The sequence below is a fragment of the Sinocyclocheilus rhinocerous genome, unplaced genomic scaffold (assembly GCF_001515625.1).
Source record: "Sinocyclocheilus rhinocerous isolate Xijiao unplaced genomic scaffold, SAMN03320098_v1.1 scaffold522, whole genome shotgun sequence".
NCBI classification, from domain to species: Eukaryota; Metazoa; Chordata; class Actinopteri; order Cypriniformes; family Cyprinidae; genus Sinocyclocheilus; species Sinocyclocheilus rhinocerous.
Genome location: NW_015625031.1, coordinates 30,482 through 49,869, shown reverse-complemented (window position 1 = coordinate 49,869; position 19,388 = coordinate 30,482). Strand labels below are relative to the sequence as shown.

Sequence of the window (19,388 nt, the reverse complement as noted above, 5' to 3'; positions counted from 1 at the left end):
GTAAATCCCTTCTTAATAGTTTCATTAGAATGTTGCAAAATTCCTTTGGAATATTTCCTGTGAATGACAGAATTTTTGACTGCATTTCTGTAACATTGAAATGTAAAATTTTTAACAGCATTTTTCTTAATGCTGATGTGTATCTTTTAATATAAATATTTGGAATTGACGACAAAAAATTACAAATCAAGTCTATATTTATAAGATTGCTAAATTTGATCATAAGCAACCAGCGGTGGTGCCAGCCGTCAATGACCAGGTTGTGTGACTTAAATTGTAAATATGCTCCTGCCAAACTTGTCATCACAAATATATATATATGAGCTAAAGAATATAGCTGCTGTTGTATGTAGTTTAAACGCATGAAAGTAGTGACTGTGTTACTATTGGTCTCTGAGTATTGACATGCTGGTCATGCGAGAGATTTTTTGACCAGGTGAGGCGTAGTATAGACGATATATTTAGTCAGTAGGTATTTGAAGGAGGACAAGGTAATATGATTCACCAATTAATGTGTCAGGTTTACTTTAGCTAAAATTCTTTCATTTTGCATTCATTTACCATTACCATACTTAAAATGAACATTTGGATAAAACGGTCTTCATTTCAGTTTAGTAAGAAAGTATTTGTTTAGTGGAAATGCATCCTCTGCAGCATGTCTCTGTAGCATCTCTGTGCTTCAGTGTGAGCCAATAGGTACGATCAGCTTCTAATAATGTTCAGCATTTTTTTTTCATGGTTTTTATTGGATTATTTGGCTCATGGATTATTTTGGCAACTTGTAATAATATGCAGAAACTGCAATCACCAGAATTGATCATATCAAGATAATGGAGAATAAAATAAAAGCACTGTTCATGCAAAGGTGACTGTCATGTACTGTACTGTACTGTATATAGTTCTTGGTGAATCTTGTTCAACTGGTTGCAACTGGAAAAATCCACTTTCAGTGATTGACAGCTGCAGTTTAGTGAGTTGATAAAGAGACTTTCAAGCATCATCGTCTGGTGGTTTTCTGAAAGTCCTACAATGTATAACAATGACAATAAACCTGACTATCCAGTTTGACTAAACACATGGGGAAACTTTTTGTCTTTTTTTATATTGGTTCCAAGTTTGTTGCTGCAGCAGATTTAGTGCAAGCTGTAATTTTTTTCAATACTGCACACTTGCACCTGTTTCATTTATTTAATAATGGTAATTCATGATACCTAATGCAATAGCTAATGAACATAAATTGTATTGCTTTTAATAAATATGTATTGTTATGCTGCTTCATAAGAAATTAATTAATTTAAAGTGTATTAGTGTATGAAGAAAATAGTAATAACAGTAAAAGTATGTTCATAAATGCTGTAAAAGTATTGTTGATTTTAAGTGAAGTGAAAAAGGGAAAGTGACGTGTGGTCAAATATGGTGTCCCGTACTCGGAATTTGTACTCTGCATTTCACCCATCCAAGTGCACACACACAGCAGTGAACACACACACACACCGTGAACACAAACCTGGAGCAGTGGGCAGCTGTTTCTTCTGCGGCGCCCGGGGAGAAGTTTGGGGTTCGGTGCCTTGCTCAAGGGTCTCACCTCAGTCGTGGTATTGTAGGTGGAAGAGAGTGCTGGTTATTCACTCCCGCCACCTACAATCCCTGACTCGAACTTGCAACCTTTGGGTTACAAGTCCAACTTTCTAACCATTAGGCCATGTCTTACAAAATCACAAACACATTGAACCTTACAGCTATCAAAAACTCCTGACAAGCATGCACTTTTGAAAACATGTAAGATTAGAACGTTAAATAAACAGTGGCACAATGTTAAATTAATTTTTAAAAAATCCTCTATATTTGTATTAGTCTGTACATTTCCTGAGGAGACATTACCGTCAGGACACATTAATGTGCATCACATGGTTTTTTGGACGTGGGTTTTTAAAGGATGAGCTAAAATGTGCAGCAGAGGAATGTAGGACATTCCTAAAGAGTGTAATTCTGCAACTCCGGTTAACCTGTGACTATAGTGTTCACTTCCTTAAACTGTCCAAGAACAGACTTGATTCTTCAGACTTGATTTTATTTTGATTATGATTGACTGAACTTTTTTTTTTTTTTTTTTCAGTAAATGTGACATTCTCGCTTTAGGGAAGTACCAACTGTTCTACCTCCTTCTGTTTATTTTATGCTGTCTTTATAAATCCGCTTCAATACATATTTGTTGCTTCATCTATTAGTTTTTCTCTTTCTTTATCCAAATATTAAATACCTTTTAATTTTCCTAATGTTAACCTGCTTTGTAACTAGCATGTTGTTCCGCAGCTGCTTTTAAAGACATTAGGTTACTTTAGGATTTAGGTTTGAGTTGTTAGTTGCATTAGAAATAGGTATGCATTTCTGTTTGTGTTATAATTTTGTTAGTTTGCACAACTCCTTGTCCAAGCTTTTGTTCTCTCCAGACTGGACTATTGTAATGATCTCTTGGCAGGCCTTCCTACATGTACTATCAAGCCTCTGCAACTGATCCAGAATGCAGCAGCGAGAGTGGTCTTTAACGAGCCGAAAAAAGCTCATGTTACACCTCTCTTCATCAGTTTACACTGGCTACCAATAGCTGCTTGCATCAAATTCAAGTTACTGATGTTTGCCTACAAGACAACAACGGGCGCTGCACCAATATACCTAAACTCGCTAGTTCAGACCTACGCGCCCTCCAGAAGCTTGCGTTCTGCAAGTGAACGATGCCTCGTGGTGCCGTCCAAAAGAGGCACAAAATCACTCTCACTGACCTTTTCCTGGACTGTCCCCAGCTGGTGGAACGACCTGCCTATCTCAGTTCGAAAAGCTGAGTCTTTTGCCATTTTCAAAAAAGTCTAAAGACACATCTTTTTCACCAGCACCTGACGAACTAATACTAGCACTTACCTATTCTATTCTATTCCGTTCTATTAAAAAACAACAACACTAGCTATATGTGTACTGTGCTAGACTAACTGAGACTTGTCACAGCACTTGCATACTGTACGCTCTCATTCGTCTGATTGCTTCTATTGTTCTCCTCATTTGTAAGTCACTTTGGATAAAAGCGTCTGCTAAATGTTTAAATGTAAATGTAAATGTCTAAAAATCTCCATCTTACTTGTCCACTGCCTGCATCCCTCCAGTGGTTTTTAAGTAATTAAATGTAAACAATATTAAACACCATTAACATGGTTAAACATTATTTATGATCTTTTCTGAACCCTTTAGTTCACTCATTGGGCATTTTATAATATTATTTTTGCAAAGCTGCTTTGAAAAAGTACAAAAAAACCCCATAGCAAATCAAACTGACTCGCTTGTCATCCCATCTACATTCACATCTATTCAAGCACAGAGTAAAATAATGTGTTGCACAGAATGTAGTCGCACAAGGAAATAATCCGTTCAAATAACAAATATGTCACATAAAAAACTGGTTCAAGACATTGTTGAGAAATTACTTCTGGTTTCAGTAATGATCCACCCACATGTATTAATAAAGGCACTGATTAGTGTGAGAGCTGCAGTTCATCATCACTGTATTCAGCTGCTGAAGAGAGAATCTCCCTGAGTTTGCTCTGCAGCAGCATTTGACCTCAGGTAAAGTTATTTCTCTTCATTTCATCACATTGGGCTCAAATGATTAAGGAATTACTTTGTAAATGTATGTTTATTTAGTTATAATAGTTATTTATTTTTAATTTAAAAATCCCTTTGTTTTAAATTAAATGAAAAATAATTAATATAATATTCTTATACTAAATAATTAATATAAGAAACATTTCATGTATAATTGTTGTGTATGTGTGTGCAGGTGCAGGAGTTGCCGTTTATCACGATGAGGTTTCTGATCTCACTGTGTGTGTCACTACTGCTGCTGATTAATGGTGAGTGATTTATCATCTGACGTGTATTAGAATGATGCTAGGTGAACTGACTGAATTTTTCCGTGATTCATTATGTTTATATTGTGTATTCAACAGGTGAAATAATCAATGGACAAACTTCAGGTAAACTTAATTACATACTCACTTCTTCCATCTTTTGCTTTCCTTCACAAATGTAAAAATGAAAGAAAAGGAATTATTAAGCGAACCAGATTACCTATTGATGTGAAATCTCATACTGTAGCATTTCTGTTGTTATTTATATCAGGCTCCTAAAGAAATTTGCTTTTGTTTTTCTTTTCACTTAGAAAAACTATCATTACTTTCATAATTTTGTGTTAAAAAAACAGACCAAAAACAAATGGTTTGGAAACTTTGACAATTATGACATGCATTCCAAACTTGCTAATTCTGTGTTCAGTCCATTTTATGATGCATGTATATTCAGCAGGTTATCAATGATTAACAGCTGTCATAATTATAATATTAATATATTTACATATACACATCCACATTGTCAGGCTTTTTGGGACAAAATAGGCTATATTTTAAGAAACTAGATAATGTCTTAGACAACAGAAAAAAGATCTTCACTTTTAAAAGTCAGGTTTATAGGCTCATTGGGCAACTTTATATCTTACAATTGTGTCCTTATTTCTCATAATTCCAACTATCAACCCTCTCACAAATGTGAGATTCTGTGTAACTGATCATTTATACAGTATACATATATATATTTGTGTGTGTGCGTGTGTTACAATTTAGAAATGGAATGGTCTTCCATTCAAATGTATTTCATACTACTGAAAAAAGTTTTTTGCAAAGGGAAGCAGAACAGTAACACCAGACTTCACCTGCTGGACAGAGCAGGAACTGCAGAACCTGAAAACCAATGAGAGAGAGAGAGAGAGAGAGATGATTGTAGACATGACAACTATTATCACATTTTTGATGAAATTGTACATTGTTACATACATACTCCTTTAATTACATACAGGAGCAAGTGTTCACCCTAACCCTATTCGTTATTTTAATTTTATGGTGTCAATAAACATTTACATTTTCAACTTTTATTCAACACCTCAGTGCTTCAGTACTGTTTGAAAAGAAATGTTTCCTGTACAAATACAAACAAGCGGTACTATAAGCCTAATACAGATGAGCCTAATACAGATATAGGTTACAACCTGTTCAAAATAGATATATATATTTTGAGCACACAAAAACAACTGTACTATTTTTTAAGAGCCACATGTCAAGCTGATGTAAGCGAATATAGCTCCGATTAATGAACTGAGATCTATGTAGTAAATCTTTTTAAATTAGTGAGCAAATGGTTTAAACCGCAGATACACTTGTTGTAGGTGAAATCAATTTACATAATCCCTCCTTAGTGTGCTATCCCGATATCTTGTCATAAAGACACAACTGTTTGCCACATAAAAGGTGAGTATGTGTATCATCACTGGATTGTCCTTTTCTGTGTCATTATTCTCTCAGATCCTACAACTTCCAGCTCTGATCCATGCTATAATTATGACATTCTTGATGACTATTGGAGAGAAATACAATATCACTACTATGGCTATGATGACACCCTTGTTGAATGGAGTGGCTGGTATCGGCTGTATTTGAATGGAGAAAGTGCCCAGATGTCTGAGTGGTGTGTGAGTTATATGGGATGTGGTGGTGAATCTGGACTGTATCTCAACGGTTCTCATCCAAGAGTTGAGGATGGAGTGGTGACCCGTGACGTTGTGGGAACTACTTCATGGTGGTGGTGGTGGGGATTTTCAAATCAGTGTGAAACCTACACATCCACGTCTGTCCAAGTCAAAGCCTGTCCAGGAGATTATTATGTCTATGAACTTGTCAAACCCAACATATCAGTCCCCAGGCCTACATACTGTGCAGGTAAAGTTTTCTCTCTTTTTCTCTCCAAATTATTGTGACATTCTTTTTTTATTTGTTTTTTTTTTTTGCTTTTTTCAATGTCAGTGTCAAGAGTAAATAGTCATGCATTTAAATTTATTATTTAATGAAGTTAAACATGGTTTGACCAGTTAGAATTAGCGCAGTCCATTAACCATTCTGTAGGCTTCTGTTACATAGGTCTACTTAGGCGAGTTGAACTGAACCCAAGTGCAGTTTATTAATAAACATAAACAGAACAAACCAAAATGTGATACAAAACAGAAAAACAAACATGAACTAAACTAGATCTTGACATGACCAGACTTGACTAGAAAACATGGGACTCACCAACAGCAAGGTTTCAATGAAAAAAGATAAACAAGAGATAGTGGCAAATGAGGGCTATATATACAAATACACTAATCACTAACTAAAGACACCTGTGAACAATAAAGACAATGAACCAATGAGAGAACAGAACAAAACAACCAATCACAACATGACGCAAAAAGTGTGTTTGACTTAAAGCTGCGTTGCGCAGACCGATCAGTGTATGACATCAAAGTATAGTGACAGCGATTGGACAGTAGACGACTCTTTATGCTTTCAAGTCGTTCTCATGGTACTTTGATGTCATATGCCGATCGGTCTGCGCAGCGCAGATGCATCTCAGTATCCGGGAGACAAGTCAGTAAAATCACAGGCTTCGCTTATCCCGTGCAAATGCACCACACGAAATTCAGATGTGGGGGGGTAATTTCAAAATCACACAAGGTCCCCAGATAATACTAATCCCGTGCGAATAGGGCTTAAGAGTGTGAAAGTGTAAAAGACATGAACACCAACAAAACGCAAGGCCAACCATGATAGCAACTATGTAAGTCTCACACCCTTACCATACCCCCCTCCCCCATAGCTCTTCCCTACTGTATCTCTCATATCAGTTGTAACACAGTTCCTCAAATCTCACAACTTTAGACAAACCAAAAATTGCACTAAACTAAACAAATTTAATTTCTACTAAATTAGTCTAAATTTGACTTAAATTTAAACTGTCTTGCCATATTATTAATATTAAAATGATAATACAGAATCAATCAATTACTTAATTTATGATGAATATCTGTTCATAATTTACCTGTCCTCCAGCTAAAAAGGAACCTGTACATTTCTTGTTGTAATATTAGGATATTTACGTGTTAGTCTAAATATTAGCTTATTTTTGCTAAAATAAATTTGTGGGCTTTGTGAAATTGCACTGCTTTTGCAGTTTAAATATATAAACAATAATCATATCAACACTATTATATATTATGTAATATTATACAGTATATTATCATGAATGCAGTGCTGGTACATACAGTAGTTATGGTGTTGTTCTGTGCCGTTCTGCAGGCTGCACTTCACTAGTTAGAATTGCTTTAAGTGGTTGGCTGAAAATCATAAAATGAACAACCATTGTGTTTTACAATGTACCGGTAATATTCTAAATTGCCTCCAGTGTACAGTAAAAACAGTATTTTAACAGTACTTTTTCAAACTCTTTGACAGTTGCCTTCCAAAGCATCAGCAGTGATCCCTGCTACAACTATGAGTCTCTGGATCGTCCCTGGAGAGCCACCAATGAAAGTGGAGACTGGATTTGTGATGAATCTTTCTCCTGGAATGGCTGGTATCGGCTTTTCTACTATGGAATGAACATCCAGATGTCAGAGACCTGTGTTAGTTCATACAGCTGTAACACATACTATAATCTGTGGCTCAATGGTCCTCACCCTCAGATAGAGGATGGAGTGGTGACTAGAGAGGTTTGTGCAGGGTCTTATTGGAATGGCTGCTGTTTTTACAAATCAAACCCCATCAGAGTGAAAGCGTGTCCAGGCAATTACTATGTCTATGAACTTGTGAAACCACAGTTCTGGTGTACAGGATACTGCACAGGTACCATGCATTTTATTTATTTATTACTTAAAAAGTCTTTCCTAACTTTTAAAATGATCTCAGTCTTGTCTTGAATGTCCTTCTTTGTAGATGTCAGCACCATTTCACAGGTGGCTCCCACTGTAAGTCCAGATATAATCACTGGATCCAGCATCACCTTGAGTAAGTCATATGTTTTAATTTTTAAAAGTATTTATGGTAACACTTGAGATTAGGGAACACTACTCTCTGTTAAGTAGTTGCTTATTAGAATGCAAATTACTAGCATGACCATATTCTAGACCCCTTAACACACCTAAACATAACTACTACAATAACTAACTTATTTACTATCTGTGAGCAGAAAGTTTACTGAGGGAAATCTCTTAATACTAATCCTGAATGTGTTCCCTAATCTAAATCTTATTTTGCAATGAAAATGTCACCTTTTATACTTTTAGCTTCACTACTTCACAGTCATGTTGTGAATGATTGTTACTGTGTTTTACTGGTTGAGATTTGCACTTGTGAAGCTCCTCATTAAAATTTAACTTGTTTGTTTTGATATCTTAATAACACAGATTATGACCGTGTGAAAACTACAATGTAATCAACAACCACTGGAGAAGCACACTCAATTACTGGTCTATGTATGGATACATCTCTGATCATGATGACACTCGTGTAGAATGGGATGGCTGGTATCGACTCTTTGTTAATGAGTCGAGTGCTCAGATGCCTGAGTCGTGTTTTTATTATATGTCATGTGGAAGTTTTAGTTCTCTGTGGCTTGGTGCCTCTCATCCTCTGCTAGAAGATAGAGTTGTTACCCGTGAAGTTTTTGGTTCTCGTGATTATCAGTGCAGTCGCTACAGATCTGAACCAATCCAAGTGAAAGCTTGTCCTGGAAATTATTATGTCTACAAATTTATCAGGCCAAGTCTTTCAATCCCATTACCTGTATATTGTGCAGGTATTGTGTACTTTCATTCATCATTATATCTGACATGCTTATCATCACTTCTACTGTTGGTTTTCATATTATTGTCTTGAATAGATTTAATCTTCAGTATGTACAGTAATGCTCTCTTTCTACTTTTTCATAATAGTTCCTTCCTCCACCCCAAGTGTCGATCCCTGCTACACCTACACCAGTCTGGATGAGCCTTGGAGATCCACAGACAACTATAATAACTATTACTATTATGGCATGTGTGATTATAATGTGGAGTGGAATGGCTGGTACAGGCTGTTCTACAATGGTGAAAATGGCCAGATGCCAGAATCATTTGTAAATCAAGGCCTGTGTGGCACTTCTTCCCCACTGTGGCTCAACGGCCCTCATCCACAGCTGGAAGATGGAGTGGTCACCCGTCAGGTCTTTATCTCATGGAGTGCCTACTGTGATTACAAATCCCACCCTATACGAGTCAAAGCCTGTCCTGGAAATTACTACGTTTATGAGTTTGTCAAGCCAATGTTTTGCGGAGCCTACTGTGTAGGTGAGCATTTACTCATATGTAATATATTAATTTACTTTATGGGTTTTATTTAAAAATTATTTATTGATATAAAACTGTTCTTAATACCAGAAGCCTCAAGTCAGTCCATCCCATCAGTGTCTACAACATCAGAGACAATCCCATCCGTAGAATCCATTACTCCACCATTTACAACCGCTGGTAAAGTATTGTCTTGTTTTTGTTGCAAATAATACACAACGTGTGTTTTCAAAGCATTCTTCTCAAAGTCATATTGCTCAGTTGCAAAAGGGCTCATGGTTGACTGTAATGGAGAGATGAGGCAGAGAGAGCATCCACATGCACGCACAATTAAGAAAAGGCCAAACTCAGATAGTCCACACATGCTAAACAAGGAACAGGAAACAATACAGGAATCCATTCAAACAATGACCAGCAAACACAAGTAACAAAGTACATTTATTTGAGTATTGTACTGAAATACACTTTTTGTGTATCTGTACTTCACTTGAGTATTATTTTTTTTCTGGAAACGTATTACTTTAACTTCACTACATTTGAAAGTCAAATATCGTACTTTTCACTTTTCACAATAGATTTTTTTCTTCTCTAAAACATGATTTTTAGAGAGATTTTTAGGGCTATGTGAAGTGATTTCCAGCATTTTTTTTTTTTTTTTTGACTGACAACTGACCAGTTGCAAATGTAATATTTATTTACAACAATTTAATAATAGTAGGCGTAATATATTGTAAGTTGCTTCAGAGGCCTAAGGTATTGCAAGTATTACATAAAAATAATAAAACAGTGCATTGACATAACAAAATAAATTTACTTTTGGTACTTAAGTACTTTTCAAAGCAAGTACTTCTGTACTTTTACTTAAATAATGGTAAACTTCTACTTGTAATGGAGAAATATTTGACCAGCAGTATCTGTACTTTCACTCAAGTAATGGAATTGTTTACTTTGCCCACCTCTGGTGAAAACTAAGCAGTATACAGTATATACACACAGACAGACAATCTAAACAAGATAACAAGGGGGCGTGGTCAAATGTCATGGGAATACACTAGGGTAACTATGGGAACAAACAAGCAAGCTTGGGAGTCAGGGCAAACACAGGGAACACAGACATAATAGCAGCTGGAAAAACACTTCAAAATAAGAGTTCACAGTGAAACAGGCAGGATCATAACAATCAGTATGTTTACATGGACAACAATACTCCGATTTTAATATGATTAAGACAATACTCTGATTAAGAATCTACCATGTAAACAGAGATTTTTGATTACCTTAATCCGGCTAAAGTCATATTCGAAGTGAACAGAAATCAAATTAAGACATGTGGAGTATTCCTATTTTAGTCGTATTACTGAAGTGCAGTATAGACATGTAAACACCTTAATCACAATATTACCACATGTAAAACGGGAACATGAAAGGAATATTCTAAAAGCAACTCATGTAAACACCATAATCATAATATTGGCTTATTTAGAATAAGGTAAATAATTAGTTTACTGATGTCCATGTAAACGTAGTCATTGACATTTTAAATCCTTTTCTCACAGCTAAATAAAAGATGTTCAAACTTAGGACAAAATTGTATCTGCTTTAAATGAATTGAAACACAAGTTTATCAGGGAACTTAGGTAAAGAGTGTTCTGGAGATTTCATACCAGCTAACATTCATTCAGTCAAGAGCATTTATGTTTTAATGTATCCATATCAACAGCTCCCCCTGTTGACCCCTGCTACAACTACAATGTCCTGGACGATCCATGGAGAGCCACCAACAATCAACATTCCTCTCAAATAATGTGTGACACTTGGGTCAGCTGGAACGGCTGGTACCGTCTCTTCATTCAGGGTCAGAGCGTTCAGATGCCAGACACGTGTGTTGAGGAGTATAGCTGTGGCACTAATGCTCCACTCTGGCTGAACGGAGGACATCCAACAGTTGAGGATGGAGTGGCCACTCGAGATGTCTGTGGTCACTGGGACAATAACTGCTGCCATTTCCAATCCAATCCCATTAAAGTCAAAGCCTGTCCAGGAGATTATTATGTCTATGAGTTTGTGAGTCCAACAACCTGCCATTTGGCATACTGTGCAGGTAAATATATTTATTTACACGTGCCCTTTGTTTATGTAAGAGATAATTCAGATTTTTTTTATGTTTATGATTTCTTTCAGATGCAAGCAACATAAACACTACCTCTACTACTATCACGCCAGAGACAACCACAGCTGAAACTACAACCACAACCACAGAACCTACAACTATGGACATTACAATTGGTAATATATTGTAGTGTGTTACAATGTGGAGGATTATTGTTTTGCATGAGCAAATCAGATCCCTGTTATGTGTTTGTGATGCATGTAAATAATTTAAAATAATTTATAAAGTTATGTATGCTAATACATTATCAGCTATATTAAAGTAGGCAAAATGCCACAGTTCAAAGCCATGCTGATATACAGTCATATTGCTGTATCATATTGGTTTCATTAGGCAAAGAATACAAATGTTACAGCAAGATGATTGAAAATGTAAATGACAGGTATCAGAAACTGATATTTATATTGTTACTAATTAATGTTCAATATTGTTTTTATTTTCTTTCTCCCTCAGACAATGGCATCATTATTACAGGGCCATTTTATTCATTTGGAACTGGAGACACAGTGAATGGACTCATTGATGACGGGAGTTCATCAGTTATATACCTTCAGCAGACATTCATATTTTTTGGGCAAACATACAACCAAATTTATGTGAGTCATTTTGGAATGTGTGAAATTTAGATTCTGAGTGTCAATAACTGCAGACTGTAAACAGTAAATGGGGTACATGACATTTCACTGCAGTTTAAATTTCTGTTACACACTATTTTGCATATTTTATAAGAATCCTGCAGGCAATAATCAGTCCTCTTCTATTTCAGGTTAACAGCAATGGACACTTGACTTTTGATGGGGAATGGTACAGCTACACTCCATACCAGTTCCCAGCCTATGGAGGGAAAGACCTCATTGCTCCATTCTGGACAGACATTGACAATCGTTGGAATGGTGTCATCTCATATCAACAGTACACCTCTGGCAGTGTCCTTACACAGGCAACTCAAGACATAAACCAGTACTTCCCTGACTTGAGTTTCTCTGCTTCATGGGTCTTTGTTGCAACATGGGATAGAGTTGCATATTACTACAATTCAGGAACAGTAAGTAGCTCAGTTTTGTACCATGAAAATCTTAAATAAATAAATAGTATATCACATAATTTCTTCTTTATTTATTTATTTTTTTAAAACGGACTTTTCTGTCCTTTTAAGGAAACATCTTTCCAAGTGGTTTTGATTTCAAATGGCCATCTCTCATTTGTTGTAATGAACTATGGTGCAATCGCTCCAACACAACGATATGTACAGGTATGCACAAGATGACATTGATATAATAGGTATTGCATTTTCTGTGAATAACTGTCTAAGCAGACATATGGATGTCTTCCTTATCATTAGGCTGGTTATGACACTATCGATTCAAGTCACCATTTCTCAATTACTGGATCACTCCAGAATGACATCACAAGCCTACCACATAGCAGCAATGTCAATGTGCCAGGCAGATGGGTCTTTAGAACAGATCATGGAACACAGGGTTGTCAATTTAATGGTAATGTTGCTTCCCTAACTGCATGCCATATTTGCTATTTGCAGCCAGACTATGAATGACCTATTCAAATTGATTTGATTTTACCATGCTAGTAAACCATAGGTAAAGCCTTGCAGTAATTACACAAATGATTTTTGGTGTTTATATACATAAACCTAAGTATTTCTCATAGGTTTGCCAGTGCAGCTAGGTGACTATTTCTGGAGTGATGCTGCCTGCCAGGAAAGATGTACCTGTACCACAAGAGGCATCCAGTGCAGCTTTGAGCCCTGTACTTATTCCCAAGCTTGTCGTCCTGCTGCTTTCCAATACTCTTGTCAGAACATTCAGCGACAGACATGCACTATCTCTGGTGATCCTCACTACTACACTTTTGACAATCAGATTTTTCACTTTCAAGGAACCTGCACATATGTTCTCTCTGAGGTTAGTAATGTAGCTTATCAACAGATTTGATAAGATCGGGAATCCTTTATTGATACTGAATTTTTGTCATTGTATAGGCTTGTGGAAATGGTTTGCCGTACTATCGCACTGAGGGAAAAAATGAGCATCGGGGTAGCACACATGTGTCATGGACTCAAATGGTCAGAGTATTTGTCTATAATGAAGAAATTGAACTGGTTAAAGATCACTATTATGAGGCAAAGGTAAGTATCACTGTATTGCTGTAATATTGAGTTCAGGCATCCTTCCATTTTCCTAATTTCCTTTTGTCAACATTGTCAAGGTTAATGGGACCTTTATAGCCACACCATTCACCCTCCACAATGGCTCCATCCAAGTCTATCAGTCAGGTTTTTCCTTGGCCATCACCACAGATTTTGGTCTCCTAGTTACATATGATGCATATAGCTACGTCACCATCTCTGTACCTTATGACTACCAGAATGCCACATGTGGTCTGTGTGGGAACTATAACCTACATCCTGAAGATGACTTCCGTTCAATCTCTGGGGAGATCTTGAGCTCAGATGTTGAATTTGCCAACTCTTGGAAGGTAGAGGGAGACACAGATCCCGAATGCCATGATGTCAGGTGCACAGGTCTAGGTTGTGCAGTTTGTACTGCCAATGAAATGAGCCTTTACAGTGACACAAACCACTGTGGGATACTAGGAGATGTTTCAGGGCCTTTTGCATCTTGCCACTCTGTGTTTTCACCCCAGACCTACATAGAGAACTGCGTCTATGATCTTTGCTTAGGAGGAGGGTACCAGCCCATTCTGCGCCAGGCTCTTAATGTGTATTCTGCTCAATGCCAACAGCAGGGTGTACAACTAGGGCACTGGAGACAACCAGGCTTTTGTGGTAAGTGCCTTGTTGTGTCTTCATTAGAAGTAAATTAAGCATTTAACTTAATGTAACTGAAATATTTGTACAAGGTGAAATATTACAGAGTTTGAGGCATGTACTTACATCTGCTCTGCATTTCCAGAGATTCAATGTCCTGAGCACAGTCATTTCGAGTACCATGGAACAGGCTGCCCTGCAACTTGCAGCAACCCCTCCGCCCCAAATAACTGTCCCTTGCCCAATCAGGAGAGCTGTGTTTGTGATGATGGGTACATCCTTAGCGCTGGGCAATGTGTGCCTGAAGAAAACTGTGGCTGTGTCTTTGAGGGCTTCTATTACTCTGAGGGACAGTCTGTAGTGTTGGGCGAGGACTGTGGGAGGCAATGTGTTTGCAGTAGCAGGTCAATGGTGTGCAATCAGCACCAGTGTGGTCCAGCGGAAGTGTGTGGACTCCATAATGGTGTAAGGGGTTGTAGACCCATCAGTTATGCTACCTGTTCAGTTGAAAGCCTGGGTTCATACCACACCTTTGATGGACAAACTTTCAGATACCCAGGAGCTTGTGGACTGACCCTTGCAAGAGTGATGGGGCCATCCCAACTGCCATACTTTGTATTGACAGTGGAGAAAGTACCCGGAGGCCTTCAAGAGTTTTCCAGGTTCCTGAGGTTTGAGGCAGGAGGAACTCATGTTTCCATTGAATTGGGAGAAGGTAGCAATGTGCAGGTTAGCCAAAATGTTTTTTTCCCCCCCTCAGCCTTGTATTAAGTACAGTTTAACCATTATCTCAAACTCAAATGCTAGATCAAAGTCAGATTTTTTTCTCCTTAGGTGGATGGACAGATGGTTGGTCTACCCATCAGTGTTGGCTCCAGTCAGATCCATATCTATCACAGCAGCGCAAGAGGTTTTGTTTTGGAAACAAACTTTGGAGTGACCATTAGAGCTGACTGGCCGCACATTGTCCGAATCACAGCTCCAACCACTTACAATGGTACACTTGGAGGTCTGTGTGGAAACTTGAATGGAAATATTGATGATGAATTCTACAGCCCAGATGGTATCCTGCTGGATGACTCCCAGCTTTTTGCAGACAGCTGGCGTGATGGATCCCTGTCAGCCCACTGTGTGGATCCAACAGACATGTGGGAACCAGGTCTTTATCAGAACAGGAGTGAGTTCAGTGAGCACTGCAGCATCATGGCCATGAATGATGGACCATTTGCTGAGTGCAGCAGAACACTAGACCCTTGGAAACGGATTGAAGATTGTATTCAGATGCTGGAGCAGACAGACGGTGCCAGGGAGGCTCTATGTGAGGCCCTACGAGGTTACACACTGTACTGCCAACAGAATGGCATCACAGTTGGAGAGTGGAGGAGTATCACCCACTGTGGTTAGTATTTTACAAATGTGACAAGATTGTCAGAATTAAAAATATATATGTCATTCAAAGTGCTGATCATTAATTGTCTTTTCCATGTTTTGTCTTCCCAGATCCCAACTGTCCAGCTAATACCCATTACGAAATGTGTGGCACATCCTGTCCTGCATCCTGCCCTAGTCTCTCATTTCCCTTCCAGTGCACGCAGCCATGCCAGGGGGGGTGCCAGTGCAATGATGGACTGGTGCTGGATGGAGACCGCTGTGTTCCCCCAACTGGTTGTGGCTGCCGCTATGATGGGCGCTATCGGCAGCCTGGAGAGCAGTTCTGGCATGGTGAAGAATGCCAGTTCCTGTGTGTCTGTGATGGAATAACTGGAAATGTCCGTTGCACACCATCATCTTGCAGTGAACAGGAGATCTGCCGTGTGGTGGAAGGAGAGTATGGCTGCCATCCTCGTCCACATGGTAGCTGTTATGCTTCTGGAGACCCCCATTATATCTCTTTTGATGGAACCTATTTTGACTTTCAAGGCCCGTGCCGATATGTGCTGGCCAAAGTATCTGCTGTTAAGGTAAACAAGTCCCACAAGCTTTAATTTGGCATGGCATATTTCTGATTTTACAGTTGTAATTATTGATAAGAATGTTTGTATAAACAAGATTTTCTGTTTCTTCAATCAGGTTGATGAAGAGATCAGAAACCTTCCCATCTACCTTGACTCTGGTCGAGTATCTGTCTATTCCACAGGACAGTTTACATATGTCTCAACTGACTTTGGTTTCAGTGTCAGTTATGGTTTCTGGGCGGTAAACATTGTTGTGCCAGCAGACTACAGTGGAGTTGTGTGTGGCATCTGTGGCAACTTTAATGGCAATCCCTGGGATGACTTCCTAACTCCTTCAGGTGTTCCGGCACCTTCAGTAGACCAGTTTGGGGCAGAATGGATGGTTGAGGATGAAATGCCATGTGATGATGACTCTGGAAACAGTTGTCCTGACTGTTGTAGAGATGAGAGCACAACTCTTATCTCACAAGCCTTGTGTGGAATCATCACGGACAGCCAGGGTCCCTTTAGCTTCTGCCATGGTTCTGTAGATCCACAAGCCTACTTTGATAGCTGCGTGTTTGATGTGTGCATTTCTGAGAACAATAATGATGTTTTGTGTCACTCTGTTCAAGCCTATGCGAGTGCTTGTCAATCTGCTAATGCCATTGTCTATCCCTGGAGAGAAAATGCATCCTATGGTAAGTAGCTGGAGTGTACATGAAATGTAAAAAGACAGACTACAGATTAATTTGTTTTCTTCTTTCAAGGTGTTTTCCCCGTTTATTTAAAGTGCCCCTATAATGCAATTTTTACGGTTCCTAATATTGCTTTGGGAGTCTCCTACAATAGGATTACATGCATGCAAGGTCAAAAAACGTTTTCGTTTTCTCAAAATATGCATTTAATATCACCTCATTTTCCAGCGATTCTCAAACGATTAGTTCGAAGCCGTTCTAAGATTCAGTCTCTCTAAACCCCTCCTTTATTGTGATTCAGTGGAGCAGCTGGTCTAAATAAACAGGATACTGATCCATCTTTCAACAGCAAGCGTTTTGTGAATCCCGCGTTGAACTCCCCGATATTAGAGAAGCAGTCGTCAGTAGAATGACGTGTTTGTGGGTGGGGTCAAGTTGTTTGCGGCCGGCCAACGTAGAACATAGGCGCGCATTATGCAAACGTGTTACCCCAATGTGTGCAAATGTGTGAAGTGGGATTCAAATTACTAACGACTCGTTTCAGCTGTACAGAGTCGATTCTTTAGTTTGGGAGACAAAAGCTTTATTTATCGTGCACTTTCAGCTTTACAACTTTGCAGATCGTTTTCATTCACATACAGCTACATTACACACTGAATGAAAGGCAATAATGGAAATGGCATAATAGGGGCACCTTAAAAAAATTATATTTTACATACTATTAGATACATTGTACAAATACATTTTGTTGTTGCATTTCCAGTCATGGACTGCTCAGCGAACATCCCAAATAGCCATTATGAGGTGTGTGGCACAGACTGTGGCCATACGTGCGCCAGCAGCATTGATGCTAGTTGTGAACAAACATGCTCAGAAGGTTGTTTCTGTGATGAGGGATATGTGAGAAGTGGAGGACTCTGTGTACCAGTGGAGCAATGTGGCTGCTTGTATGATGGATTCTACTATAATGTAAGGATTAAGCATCATGTTTTTACCTTGATGCTTTTTTTGTAGGTGAATATACTTACTGACACTATGTTCTGAAAATATAACATTCATTATTATCATTATGGTTTTATAGATTGGTGAACAGTTCTGGGATTCAACATGTTCCCAACGCTGTCAGTGTTTTGCTCCGAATGATTTACGCTGCTCTGCATCTGTCTGCCCACCAGCCTTGGAGTGTGCAGTCAGAAATGGACATTTTTTTTTTTTTTTTTAATTAACTGTTGTTTTGAGTCCCAATAGTAGGAGACAACTAACTTAATAGTCAGGTTTATTCAAAGGAGGTTTAGGAGGGTTATTGATGTGACAATGTATTTAATAAAATATATTTCATAGCACTGAAGATTCTTCAATTTATGAATGTCTGCAATGTCTTGCATGACATTTCTGGATTTGAAGTTGCATCTTTGAGGTAGAAAGGTGTAATGGACACTATGTGTATTGTATTAATCCTACCAGGGAACTTGTTCATATGAGATTGCCCAGACCTGCCGTAATGTTACAGACAGTGATCTGGAGTTCCGTGTGGTGGCCACCAACAGGCACCGTGGGAACATGGTGGTATAATTTGTGTCTGCAGTGGATGTTTGGTTGTCTCAGCGTGGACAACAGACGCACATCACAATTGGCCAAAACATGAGAGTTAAAGTAAGTTGGACTTCAAATAGTGTCAATATAAATGTAATTTCTTTCACTTTCTTTCTTTTCTAAGTTGGAATTTTCTGATTTCCCTCCAGGTTGATGGGAATGCCATTGACACACTAGCATATCAAATCAATGATCTTGTAGAGATACATGAGGAGCATGGATTCGTAATTCTAAATGCTTTCAATGAATTCATTGTCCATTTTGATGGACATAGCAGCCTTCTAGTCAGAGTGAGTGAAAGATTCTATGGATCTCTATGTGGAATGTGTGGAAATTTCAGTGGTAATCCTGCAGATGACAAAGTGCTGCCCAGTGGAGACCCCGCTCCTGATGATGATTCCTTTGGCCATAGCTGGCAATCAGACACCAGCATTCTAGGGTAAGAACCATGAGACTTTAGGACAGTTGTTTTTACCTGGTGGGTCATATGATTAAAAAAAAATGTTTCTCAGGTTTATTTTGATAGAGCAGTGGACAGGGAAAAAGGTTCAAAGGTTTACGTCTTAAGGATAAAATATGCAAGAATAGCAAATCATGTTAGTTGTTCAACTGTAAACTCTTTCTGTGTCCAAGTGATGAAACAGTACAGGCATTTAACTGACCTTCATTTTTTCATATATTCATGTACTTCAGTTGTGGTGCCAGAGACCAGACAGGTAATGCTGATGAGTGTCCATCCAGGCAGAGGTACTCTGCTCTCTGTAGTATTATCACCAACATCACTGGCCCCTTCCAGAACTGCCATCTTCATGTTGACCCTGCACCTTACTACTATTCTTGTGTGTATGATCTGTGTCTGTACACACGTGCAAATGGCATGTTATGTTCAGCTGTTGAGGCCTATGAGACAGCTTGTGCCATCTTGGAGATACAGATCCCAGAATGGCGCTCGGGTCTGCGGTGTGGTAAG

General features: G+C 38.4%; 1 protein-coding gene across 1 annotated transcript in view; it reads left to right on the top strand.

The window, feature by feature from the left end:
- Positions 1 to 3,850: 3,850 nt before the first annotated feature.
- LOC107748256 (alpha-tectorin-like) overlaps positions 3,851 to 19,388 on the top strand; it is an 18,772-nt gene continuing 3,234 nt past the window's right edge. Inside the window, 26 exon segments of the mRNA XM_016562990.1 lie at positions 3,851 to 3,899; positions 3,996 to 4,022; positions 5,400 to 5,813; positions 7,365 to 7,754; positions 7,845 to 7,925; positions 8,323 to 8,706; positions 8,843 to 9,235; positions 9,329 to 9,415; positions 10,956 to 11,336; positions 11,417 to 11,521; positions 11,859 to 12,001; positions 12,172 to 12,450; positions 12,562 to 12,657; positions 12,748 to 12,901; positions 13,074 to 13,327; positions 13,405 to 13,551; positions 13,632 to 14,211; positions 14,339 to 14,922; positions 15,028 to 15,592; positions 15,694 to 16,168; positions 16,170 to 16,828; positions 17,589 to 17,794; positions 17,907 to 18,029; positions 18,398 to 18,478; positions 18,568 to 18,857; positions 19,112 to 19,383. Of these exon segments, the coding sequence (XP_016418476.1) occupies positions 3,851 to 3,899; positions 3,996 to 4,022; positions 5,400 to 5,813; positions 7,365 to 7,754; positions 7,845 to 7,925; positions 8,323 to 8,706; positions 8,843 to 9,235; positions 9,329 to 9,415; positions 10,956 to 11,336; positions 11,417 to 11,521; positions 11,859 to 12,001; positions 12,172 to 12,450; positions 12,562 to 12,657; positions 12,748 to 12,901; positions 13,074 to 13,327; positions 13,405 to 13,551; positions 13,632 to 14,211; positions 14,339 to 14,922; positions 15,028 to 15,592; positions 15,694 to 16,168; positions 16,170 to 16,828; positions 17,589 to 17,794; positions 17,907 to 18,029; positions 18,398 to 18,478; positions 18,568 to 18,857; positions 19,112 to 19,383 (7,219 nt within the window).